Source organism: Lampetra fluviatilis, chromosome 40, assembly GCF_964198595.1.
Source record: "Lampetra fluviatilis chromosome 40, kcLamFluv1.1, whole genome shotgun sequence".
Lineage (NCBI taxonomy): Eukaryota > Metazoa > Chordata > Hyperoartia > Petromyzontiformes > Petromyzontidae > Lampetra > Lampetra fluviatilis.
Window position 1 is genome coordinate 2,201,545 of NC_136314.1, and position 13,030 is coordinate 2,214,574.

General features: G+C 45.9%; 1 protein-coding gene across 8 annotated transcripts in view; it reads right to left on the reverse strand.

The window, feature by feature from the left end:
* The window catches only part of LOC144946113 (neuronal cell adhesion molecule-like), a 106,607-nt gene that overhangs the window by 39,288 nt on the left and 54,289 nt on the right, over positions 1-13,030 (reverse strand). For 6 of the 8 annotated variants that reach the window (XM_078874859.1, XM_078874858.1, XM_078874856.1 and 3 more), the window contains 4 exons: positions 7,039-7,161; positions 5,865-6,035; positions 3,707-3,763; positions 1,769-1,877 (listed from right to left, as the gene is read on the reverse strand). In XM_078874859.1, coding sequence (XP_078730985.1) covers positions 1,769-1,877; positions 3,707-3,763; positions 5,865-6,035; positions 7,039-7,161 — 460 coding nt within the window. Of the gene's footprint in view, positions 1-1,768; positions 1,878-3,706; positions 3,764-5,864; positions 6,036-7,038; positions 7,162-13,030 lie in introns of those variants that run through there. The other 2 variants (XM_078874862.1, XM_078874863.1) reach the window with 2 other exon arrangements.

Here is a 13,030-nt window from a genome sequence, read left to right on the forward strand (position 1 = left end):
TGCCGGACACCCTTCGGTACCCTTAAGACGTAATAACCGAGGCAATGGATGAAATGGCGATATCCAGTCTTGAACACCTCTGGGCCTCTGTAGCGGTGATCGCTCATCGTTTGTAGGAAGATCTGGTCTCTCGTTGACTCGTGTCACCCCACTGTGTACTCACCGCACATCACTCCGCCACTCTTTCAGTTTGCCTTTCTCTTGTGCCTCCTTTCCCTTGTGTGCTGCTGCTGCTGCTGCCGTTACCAAGATAACAACTAGCGGCACCCAACGTTTGCACGAGTTCAGGCCGGGTCATACAGACACTGTGTACCACCCCGATGCTGTGCTTTCGTGTATTCGTTGTGTTGAACGCGTGAATAAATAAACTCTTCAGACGAGAGATGTTGGAAGTAGCTGCCCCACTCCCCCCCTCCCCCCGACCTTTGCTGAAGGCTCAGCCCACCATTCTAAATATTTATAGTCAAGTAAAAAAGATGTTGGTACGTTATTTTACGTCACCTGACCGAGTGGATAATCGACAGAGCGAGCGGCTCACATCCGGAAAAGACTGCGAGTTCAAATCATCCTGCTTGACGGCTGACTCGGCCCATCAGATCGATAAAATAGGGAACCGCTTTGTTGGTTTTCATCAGCAGTGGTTCGTCCGATGGAGAGACTGGACCCAGCCCTAGAAATGTGAAATGTCCACCGCTGGCTCAGAACTGTAAACGGGAGATGCTCAACTTGGGCAGGAAACCACTTTGACTTATGTTGTTTTCGGCAAATAGGCAATAAGCCGGTCACAGCCTTTCCTACAGGATCGTTACACAAGCAGATGGCATCGTCACTAATTGTGTTTAGCGATTAACATTCGTTTAAAGTTGACATTCACTGCACCTCCACCCACCCGTCACCCCCCCCCCCAACACACTTTAAACAAGGTCACGTTACTTGACGCATCTACCAATCTCTGTTCACATGCAGCTGGAGCACGAGACAGCGCGCAATGCAATGCCTGGATTCCCGGCTCCGACGGGAGAGCGGGCGCGTGACATTGCTGATAGACGGCAAACACACGCGGTCAATGTCAACCTGCTCAGCTGCATTGGCATATGCACCCACCAGATGGCAGTACACAACGGATAACCCAAAGCCAACGCATTTACCGCACAACGCAAAGCAAATATAATTGTGAATGTGGTAAAGTTCAGCGTTTGTATGTGTGTTAAACTTCTTTTACAAGATACGTAGCCAACCGCGCTAATCGTAGATGCGGGGGAAGGACAACAAACTAAACACAAAAAGCAGTTCGAAAGAAATGAGTTTTTAATCTAGATGATTTAAAAGTGCTGCTCCCATTGGCTTCCTCACATCGGAAGGAAGAGCGTTCCACGCGGCCCGCAGAAAGCGCATCTGAAAGCGCGCGATGCGGTGAGACCGTCTCTGTTCGCCGGCGAGCCAAAATCCGCTTGCGACGGGGATAACCGGAGTTCGTTGGCTACGTGCAGTGCGAAAGAAGTTCAACGCACAAATCCAACGTGCAGCGCCAGGGAGCGCGTGACGCACCGTTTATTGTGCCGCACGGTGCGCATCCTCATCCAGATTGAAAATTCATTTCTTTAGAAATTCTTATTTTTCGTTTGTTTATACTCTTTGGGGGAGGGGCATGGGGGAGGGGGCATGGGGGGACATGGGGGAGGGGGCATGGGGGAGGGGGCATGGCGGGGCATGGGGGGCGGCGTGGGGGGGGGGGCATGGGGAGGGCATGGGGGGGTCCGGCACTCACAGCCCCTCGGCGATGCATTCCAGGAGCAGGTCGTCCCCTCTCAGCGCGTGCTTGCTGCTGCTCTTCCCGAGGGGGGTGAGCATCCTGGCCGGACGGCTTTGCAGGCGGCCTGCCGGAGACAAGCGGGGGGGGGGGGGGGGGGGCACCGCGGTGAAACTGCGGCGGTGGCGGCGGGAGCTGCGGCATCAGCACGATACGAGGGGGGGGGGGCACTCAAAGTCAAAAGCGCGTTGGCACGCTGAAAATTATCAAGGTCGTCGTTTGCAAGTCGGCAAGCCGTGAGGCGGCTCGGGGTTAGATCGAGAGGCTCGCGATGGGAGAGGTTGCAAAAGTTCAAATTTCGAAGGTTGGCGGTTCGCTGGGCTCATCTTCACTCCCCAGGGTCGATAAAATGAGTACCACTTTGCGGGGAAGTCGACAGCGGTGGCCCTCTGGGTAGTCGAGTTTCCACCACTGGCTCAGTAGTGACTAGATCCACTTTTGCGCAAGAATTCACTTTGTTTGGGTTGTTTTTTTTTAAGATGTAAAAAACATAGGAAGGCAAACTCACGAATAGTGATGACGTACTTTATTTTACACACACGAGGGGGGTGGGTTTAAGCGTGCGGTCGAGGCCTTACGTGATCCAGCACTAACGGGGATTGCATGCTGTCATTGTCACTTCTAGCCTCCCCGATCAATACCAGTGGCTTGGAGCAGCTTGAAGCATTAATTTAGCTGATTTGGTCACAAATGACCGCCGCCGTCTTGAAAAATCAAACACGAACGAATAAATGTGAGATTAAGTTCGCGTTTGATCAACGTCGGCCTCATTTCGTATGGGATACAATACGCAACGATTTGATTTGGAAAAGGCGTCAGCAACGAGACGCGTTACAATTCACAAGAAAGTTTACAGAGCAATGTTCCGCGGTGATTTAGGCGCTCTGCTTTCCATGACTGTGGAGTGCTTAGTCAATGTACCCAATTCAAATGACAAAAAACATCATAAATGGTTGTAAAACATTTGTTTGATCGTCGTTTTTTCTCTTTTTCACAACGGCATTACGGATTCGCGAGACTCTCGGTGGACGCATTGCGAGAATGCACGCCCGATGTATTTCTTTCAAGTCCAGTCTACGGACAGAAAATATAATTCTTCTCCGTGTGTTTTTGTTTTTTTCCTCCGACAAAATGTGCGGACATATGGTCCGGTGGGGCTTCTCGAAAGGAAAATCCCACAAACACCAGATGGATGCAGGCATGGTCGTAGCTCAAGTTTCAATCCCACCGAGGTTTTGACAAAGTGGCGAGGGCCATACATTTTTCAAAGGAGTAAGGCAGAACTAACGGTATTTTAGAAACAAAGATAATCATTTATTTTCCCCAGTCTTTGAAACCGTTTAAAAGAATAAGTCACTTTACAAACTCAATCGACATGTTAAGACGTCAAATGTATTCGTGATACTCGTTTGGCAGTGGTGCATCAACACAAACTAAACATTTGACACGTATGAATAACACGGTCCTAAGACAGAAAAAACATATAGAAAGTGGGAAATGGGACTTCTTCATAGCAGAGAGATAGAGAGGCCAGACAGATTGAGTAAATAATGACGTCAAAACTGTATGATACTCCATGGAGCCCTTACACAAATATAATGTCAATATTGTTCCCTAATGGACAGTCTTAAATTTGAATATCAATAGTAAAACGTTGGTAATTTTCCCTCAAAATAAATACGTGACATTATATTTGCTGTTAATAGGCACCCTGGAGATCCCTAATATGCCACTAGAAATAAGCAGAGTAAACAAGCACCACGGCAAAGTTAGCATCTAAAATCAGTGCAAGGTTAATTTCAACATATACCGGTTTTGCAAAAAACGATTAAAAGCAAAGTGAGGTTGTGGTTAAAGCTACACATCAACACGAGGTTAGTTCCGAGGGACACTTACCACCACCTAACTGCTTCCCATCCACATTAGTTGCCAATGAATCATTATGAACAGCAACTGTAAACAAAAGCATGCAAAATGGCTACGTAAAAAATAACATAATGGCAAACTTAAAAATGCAAGCGAAAAGAAACATGATATTAAGAATAAAAAATAAGGTTGCTTGGTCTGAACCACGGAATAGTTTCATGCAAGATCTTGATACAGTAACGGATAGAGGTGCAGCCCTGCAAGTTCCATCTCATGCCACTGCTACCAGAAGGGCCTCTGCTATAGGGAACTTTGAGAGAGTATTTGGCCTACTTGTCCACTCTGGCCGGACATCTAGGAAGTGGTGAGAGTACCCACACGGCCACCTCACCGCATTGCAAATGGGCGCAACAATCTCGGGGGGGCCACAGATGGCGAAATTACAAAAATAAAAATCTTGCCCCATTGCATCAAACTGCTGCGGGTGACCCGGTGACCTCTGCACCACAAGTCCAGTGTGCCAGCCATTGCACTCGACGTAGGCATACTGCGAAAAAATGTTTTATACATCTTCTTGGTTCTTTCGGTAAAGTCACGTAGAATGGAAATAATATAATAATACAAATAATACATAATTAAATAATTCTCACGACGTTTCGGCCACAACGCAAGCAGCCGTCTTCAGGTGAAGAACAGGTCTGTCGATGAGACAGACTCTGTCTTCAGGTGAAGAACAGGTCTGTCGATAAGACAGAGTCTGTCTTATCGACAGACCTGTTCTTCACCTGAAGACGGCTGCTTGCGTTGTCTTATCGACAGACCTGTTCTTCACCTGAAGACGGATGCTTGCGTTGTGGCCGAAACGTCGTGAGAATTATTTTATTATGTTTTATTTGTATTATTTTTTTCATTCCATTCTACGTGACTTTATCGAAAGAACCAAGAAGATGAATCCCTGCAGTCACGAAAGCTTAAAATCGAAATATTTTATACATGTTATTTAATCTATACGGACTACATTTTTTGGACACAGTAAGGAAGGTGGGTGTTGAGCGGGTCCCGAGGACCCCGTGTACAGAAGCGCCGAGATAGGGACACTGTTTTGGGAAACAGCGCTGCCTGCTGCACAGTTACATCAACCGCCTGGTGACAGAAACCTGAATGCATTTGATTGTTTTCGTCGGGACTCTCATAGCCGTGCCCGATGGGAGACATAAATTATGCACAAACACGCACAAAATACTAGTTTGCCAAAACAACAACCGTACATTACCAACGCATGGAATGGCCTTGGATGGTGTTGATGGAAAACCAACACGCTGTCAGGATTTGCGATGCAATACAACGCCGGCAAACTCCTCACATTAGAATGTGAGGATTCTAGTGCGAGGGGTTTGTTAGATCCTCCCTGCTTCTGTCCACCCAGCAGCTTTAAAGGGTTCACTGTAATGAGTCTATCAGCAGGTCGCTTGGGGTGCGGTAGAGTGAGGGTAACTCCCCACCTCTTCCAAGGCATCTGACCAATATGGAGGAATAGGCCAACAAAACTCTCTCGAGAGAGAGGTCATTCCGCCAGCAACGTGCGAGCAAGACATTGCCAGGCTCATCGCCTTTCCATTTCGGTTTCGATAAAATATACTGAGCGAAGATAAACTTAAAGTCTCAGCTCGCTATTACACCCATACACACGTGGTGATACCACCCCGCCCCCCTCCACCTCGATGCTTGAGTCATCTCCGGATACTCAGATATCCTCCCACATGTATAGACACTCATCCATGGCAGTTCACCAAACATCCCAATGTCGTAGTCCCCTCCTTTCTCTTAACCGGTTTGGCTTATGTTGACGGTGCGTAGGACGTGCGTCACAGCGTGACGTAACGGGCCCGCATACATCGCCTCAATAAAAATGTATAGTTTTTTAAATCAACCCGAGTGTAGGATCACAGAGCTCGGGCAATTGCTGGAGCCAGTTCTGGGACGCTTTCCCGCATCGTCTGCACTTCCCTGCGCCTCTGCAGGAGGGGGATTCTGCGCGCGTTAAAATTCCACGGCGTTTTCGTGATGCATTCTTTTTTAAGAATGGTGCTACGCAGAAATTACCATCGTATGTACGTATATATATATCAACAAAACGAATCCGACAGACGTTTCTTTGCGAACGCAAGAGAACGAACGCGCTGCTCACGCGGGTTCACTTGGAGCTTGATGGGCTCCTTCTGGATGATGGTGCGAGACGCCTTGAACTGGGCGTAGCACGTGTAGTCCTCTCGGCTGTCCGACGAAATCACGTTCGCGAAGTACAGGTCGCCGTTGAGCCCCTGCGTCACCCTGCGGTCCTGACGGATGTGGTCGAGCGCTGGTGCGGGACAGAAACGGTCACGCGGCGGTGAGGGGGGTGAGGAGCGAGGAGCCATGGACACATGACCGGAGCAGCTGTCAGAGACAAGCATTGCCATTGCAGCTGCATGTGGGCAGCTCCTCTTTCTAATTTAATTTTACGTGTAAACTATTTTTCACAACCGTCATGTGCGCGTGGGTAGACCCGGTGCAGTGTCAACCACCATTTTCTCACGGTGTTTTAGAAATCCGACCACTTGCACGTACAGTATTTTGTTCTTAATCTCGCGCAAATTCGCTTGCCGCTAAATGTCCCCTCCGTTATACACCAGGTCCGTGAGTCACCCACCTCCCCACCCTACCCGACTTCGAGCTTTCCTCATTTCACTCTACGGACACATTTCGTCCAATTCTGGAAAGCAGCAGTTTTACTTTGAAAGCAAGTAAAGCTTTGCCCGACTTTCAAAGCATTGTGCACTTTAGCTGTGCCCAGTAAACTAAAAGTCAATTTATTAAAGGTCCAAATATCCCTCTGGACTGTTACACGATCATAACCTGTGACTCCCTCTAAGATGTCTGCGTTGTGTATTTGTACTCTCGATCATAAATAAATAAATATAAATGTCCACGTAGCCAACCTTTTCACATATCCGCCACGGTGGCGAGATGTTAACTACCTTGCCTGGTATACAAGAGGTCGTGAGTTCGATCCCGACGCTGACGCCTGTATTATTGGAGTTTGTGTGTTCTCCCCATGGTCGCGTGGATTTTTCTCTGGGTCGAAGGGCTTTTCCCTCCACATTTAGAATCAACGTGCGCTTAGAGTGTTTGTTTGCTTTACATTTCCACATAAATGATAAACCACTTCATTGAAGCCATCATTTGTGGCCATGTTTCTTCTGGAAAAGAGGGGCTCTTGCCTCTGTAAAAAGAATAGTTTTTGTTATTTTTTACTCAACACGGGAAAAGTGTTAGTCCCTGTGTGAATCCTGTTCGTCACGCAGCGGACAGCGGGGCCTTACTGCTCGTCATCCAGTAGATAATGGGAGGAGGCAGTCCGAAGGGTGGATTGCAGGGCAGCACCACGGACCTTCCCTCATCCACCCTCTTCGGCTCCAGGACTTCTTTAGGCCACTTCGGAGTACCTGCAAAAAAAAATGTCTCATTTTTTAAAAAAAACTGTCCCGCACTTGACAAAAGCACGACCAACGCACACGGGACTCGTGTGCCTGGGTTCTTCAGCTGTACTTCCCCAGGCGATGTGGGGAGGAGGAGGGGGGGCAAGTAACACAATTAGCGTGCGCTAGTGGACCACGTGGCGCGACAGCGTAACACGGTGCAGATGTTACAATGTCACGTGGCGTCGTGACGTCGCAACATCTGTACATGTGACCACTGATCTGTATCCGTCGTATCCAGCTCTCTCAACTCCACGTCTGGTTTATCTCTCTTTCATTAACCTGTATCTCTTTGTCTACAGCTCTCTCATGTCTATCTTCTGTCTGTCTCTCTGCCGTGTCTCGGCAAGCCGTATCTCCCAGGAGGCCACTCTGAGGGTCACCCGTTAAAGATCCCTGTCGTAGGCAACACACGATCCAACCTGACACATTTTGAACAACTCTCTTTATTTTAACGACTCAATTGGGAAAACACCATTAAATTTAGAAGAACCCTCCTGAAAAACGGCCTTGAGACTCACTCAGTGAGGGCTTTCCTGTGCAAATAAATGCATGAATGAATGAAAGGAATCGTCCATAATACAGGTTGCTCTCCAACACACCGGTGTGCTGTACTAGTAACGAATTGGCACGTTCTGTTTACGTGACAAACCCTACTAATTGGCTGTGTCGGGTGGTGGCAGGTTTAACGACACATTTATATTTTTAAATCCTTTATATTAAGTTCGCTTGCTTGCTTGCGCGCTTACGACCGTGCAAATCTTTCGGTCGTTTTTTAACCCACTTCCCGTGATCCAATCGAGCTGACATTTTGCACACAGACTCGTTGTGCGTAACAATTTATTTTCGTGAAATTTTTTTTCCATAACTTTACACTTTTTAGAATTTTTTTTTTATATTTCATTACCAATTGCTTAATGGTGGCAGGCAATCATCTGACCCATAGGTGGCAGCCATCTCAAGCCAGAGGACGAGAGGACTCTAGCCGCCACGCATATAAAGGATTTATAGTGAAAAACTTAGTTTTTACGGGTAAATTTTTTACGCGATCTAACCCAAAACCAAAAAAACCTGTATTATGGGTGATATTGGTCACGAAAGCCTGCGTGTTAAACCGACAGGAAACACGTTTGAATTTAGATGTGTCCATTTCTCTCGAGATGTTTTGCACAGCAGCAGATGACTTAATGTGTAAAGATGGACCGGTTGCGGGCACACGAGGTCTCACATTGGCCACCCTTGCAATGCAGCAGACATTCGCACATTTTTCTTAAGATCACCAACACAGAAACGTAAAGGCGCACGTTTCTAACGGGGGAAGGTGAGGATCTCTGCCGAACAAAGCACTTTTTTGTCAGCGTGCAATATTAACGCCGCTGTCAGCAATGCTCAATTCCACGACGAGTCCACCCCTGGTTTTGCGGAGCGGTGCAAAATGCGGGTAAATGCACACGTGCGTTGAAAATGTAAACATTTCCAAGCACCTCCTTGACTCGATTCATGACACTTGAAAATACAAAAGCATAATATTCCTATTCATTTACAGTCCTTTCCTATTGCACTGCTGGATGAAGGCCTCCGCACACCATGTCAATCATAAAGTGTTTTTTTTTATACTTCACCATGTTGGTCAGTGCAGGTGAGTGATTGTCGGGTGAGTGCCCAAGATCAGTTCAGATATCACTCTCCACTGATATTAGCCAGGGCCAAGATTCGAAATTGGGTCATTAGATTTGTGATGGGTTCCGGAGACACTTTGTAGAAGTTGTGATGGGCCCTGTCTACCACTGCCGGTAAGCGTGGCCCATCTACGACACTACAGATTCATAGTGCAGAATGCTTGCCAATGCACCACCTCATCCGCCCAAATACAATAGAACCCATCTCAAACAAATGTATGATGTTAGCCAGGGCCAGGATTCGAATTTGGGTCATTAGATTCATCGTGCAGAATGCTTGCCAATGCACCATCTCATCCGCCCAAATACAATAGAACCCATCTCAAACAAATGTATGATGTTAGTCAGGGCGAGGATTCGAATTTGGGTCATTAGATTCATAGTGTAGAAAGCTTACCAATGCACCATCTCATCCGCCCAAATACAATAGAACCCATCTCAAACAAATGTATGATGTTAGTCAGGGCGAGGATTCGAATATGGGTCATTAGATTCATAGTGCAGAAAGCTTACCAATGCACCACCTCATCCGCCCAAATACAAAATAACCCATCTCAAACAAATGTATGATGTTAGCCAGGGCCAGGATTAGAATTTGGGTCATTAGATTCATAGTGCAGAAAGCTTACCAATGCACCATCTCATCCGCCCAAATACAATAGAACCCATCTCAAACAAATGTATGATGTTAGTCAGGGCGAGGATTCGAATTTGGGTCATTAGATTCATAGTGCAGAAAGCTTACTAATGCACCATCTCATCCGCCCAAATACAAAATAACCCATCTCAAACAAATGTATGATGTTAGCACATGGCCAGGAATCGAACTTGGGTCACTAGGTTCATAGTGCAGAATGCTTACCAATGCATAACCTCATCCCACCAAATACAAACGTATTCAGCTCAAATAGTGATTGTTCATGCACCACTATTTCTGCCCACACACCGGTAAAACGGGCACAACGCTTACGTAAACTCTAGAGTCTTACAATACAATTGCATTCAAATGTGAATGGCTTCCCGAGCCAGTGAGACACGTGCACAATCGCTAAAAGGCTTGTCTTTTACTTTACCTATAAATGCACTTGTGACATCATTCTTTAAAAAAAAAGCACCATTAGGGCTGCCACATCCAAAAAAATGGAGGTAAAAACCTTTTGACACGTATGCATCCCTCTGTTTTACCTTCACACTGGCTTATTTATAGGATAAACACACGCACAGAGGCACTCGCTATCTCCGACACACACACGCGGGTAGAGTCATCGGGAAACACATTACTACAGGGTCACGGGACAAGGCAGGGAGTGCTAATGAGGGCAAATCACCGATTGACGAAAGCACCAAAGCCGAGGATAGATTTCCCGTTTAGTAAAAATTATATTAACAAAGGAATAAGACATTTTCAGCCTTTGAAAATTCCACTGCTGGATGAAGGCATCCCATGCCGTGTGGCCATGGGGGTTGATCGACCGCACCGAACCTCACTGGGTCAGTGCGGCTCGGTGACTGGTTCAGAAATCACAGACGTTAGTCGTGGGTGGGAATCGAACTCAGTTGCAGTGGCTTCATAGGTGCAGTGCGTGAACCACCGCGCTACTGCTTTGGCCGATTATACTATCGTCATTATTTAGAATTTACTCGATCGTATTACACTTCATGCCAATGCATTTCATTTCGTAATACAATTTTTTTTTTTTTGAGTATGTAGGCATACCTTACGTATATATAATCAACGACTTGCCGCTTTCGAAAATCGCGCGTTTAAAAGTCACAGCGCAGACACGGCGTTGGCAAACAGGCTTGGACTGGCAGGCGGGTGAGGTTTACCTTGCAGGACATGGTGCATGAAACCCTCAATCGCTGTCCGGGAATCAAGTGAAAAAAAAAGCGAGCGGAAAGACAATAAAAGAAATGTAAAAACCAAAAAATGTAATCCGCGTGAAATGATTTATCAAGTGAGAATGTTCTGGGATGCATGCTAATAAGCAATTCGAGTGATGAGAGCGATATTTAAGTCGCGTTTTGAAAACTCACCTTTTTAATCTGGCCTTTAGCTCCACTAGTTCTGCCCGTTTAACCTGCAGGTTCTGATAATTCCCTGCTTTCCATACACAGCGCATTGGGATCTACGGATGAAATGTGTCTTACAATTGTAAATTATTATCCTTATTAATGTCTTATCACATTGCCTCCTTGCTAGGTAAGAGTAACTCAAAAGCAAGGTTTTTGTTTTTTTTCATTCATAGATTAATATAATTTTTGTTCATCTCAAAACGACGACGTTTTTACCGTTGATTTCAATTAATATGCGGTACCAATTTATTTAGTGAGCCAATTGGCAGGTCGGACATGGTGGGGTAAAGTGTGACTATTTGTGTCCAGCGTGGAAGCGTAGGCCACGTGACGTCTTGTGGGGATCTCTACAGTTCACTTCAGTGGCGTGAGCTGGCAATTGCAGGGCTGCACCTTTAGCCTTTTACTATAAACTTAATACAAATAGGGTATTGCCAAGTACCGTGATTTACTCTCTGACAAGTTACGATAAGGATATTTTACGACGATTAAGTTATTTCCCTCGATTGACATTATCTGCAACTTTTTTGGAATCCCGTTAATACATTTTTTGCCAAGTTGATAATCAAATTTTAAGTGCAATTCTGTGGATACTCCTGTGGGTCTGTACATCATTTATTGACGGATTTATTAAAGAGCAACACTGCTTTTGCTCTGTGCAAAAATCCCTGCAGTGGCCTTGAACACAAAATTAACTACATCTACAAAATAATCAATATATATTTTTTCCAAATGTCAGCTGCATTTGACAGCCCAATAGAAATATTTAAAAGTGATGTAAAAAATCGATTATCAATAAATGGTACACCTCCATAAAAATGCAATGATACGGATAGCATTAACAACAGAAAATATGTTTGGATTACTAAGCAAAACATCCTCTTAAATGTAATTGTCATACGACCAGAATTTTACGTATTTCAAATGTAAGAGTTACATTTAAAATGTTATTAAAATAATATAATGAGTTTTAAGGAGATGCTATTCGGGTTAAGCTTTCACGATTCTGACTAAAGGTCAGTCTTTTGCAGAGACTCAATAAGCAAGATAATAGCTTTTGCAATCAAAGGCAATTCATCTAAAGGACATCACCCCATTCCAACACGAGACACAGCCATTAAAACAACAGCAATGAAAGGGCAACAAAAAAACAACACATGGAGAGCTTGAATATTAGGACCACAGTGATACATTGATGGACGCCTCGAGAAATACTTATGAACTTTGTGAGTGATATAACCACACAGAGGGATGTATGGTAGAGTCAACTGCTGTTACGGAGCAGCTGTTCAAGTCTACGCAGCACATCAGGGAGTGCTGTGATCCTAATGTTTACCCACTTTGCCAGGTACACATCTAAGGCTGAGTCAACCTAGGGGAGGCTCAGTACAGATTCAGATACCACTTGCCAATGATGTTGTTATACATGGCTAAGAATCGAACTTGGGTTGCTCAGATTGTGTCACATGCACAAAGACAAAGACCCCCCTTACAGCCTTAACAGACTGCTGGGGCAAGTGCTGTTAGCGAGCACCTATGAAGGCTGGCACGGCACACGAGGGGGTTGGTGGCCAACACCACGCGCGACCGCCTTTATCTCCCAAGTGGTGATTTTTACACACAGCACCAGGTCGTCATTTGACACTGAATCGACTTAGGTGAGGCCCACGACCGGCTCAGATAAATCGTCACTGGTTTTGGCAGTGAGCGGGATTCGAATTCTGGTCGCCGGGTTCGTAGCGTAACACGCTAACCATTACGCTACCGCTCCCAACGTACGCACATGTGAGCATACAGACACACACGGCGTGGTGTTTTTTTTTTGCCCCAATCACTTTACATTCCAATTTAGCTCATCAGTGTCATGTCAATGACACGTACCTTTCAACCCCTTATCAGTGCCTACCTTATTGCAGACCAAATCAGACATCACCCCGTGCCGTTAAAAATCTCAACGTCCATCCAACAGTCTCAACACGAACAAATGGACAAAAAACATTTCTTGCCGGTATTAAAACGGCTGTACGCCACCGTATGGACCTGCAAGCTCAATTTCCCTGTACAAGAATACGGGCTAAACC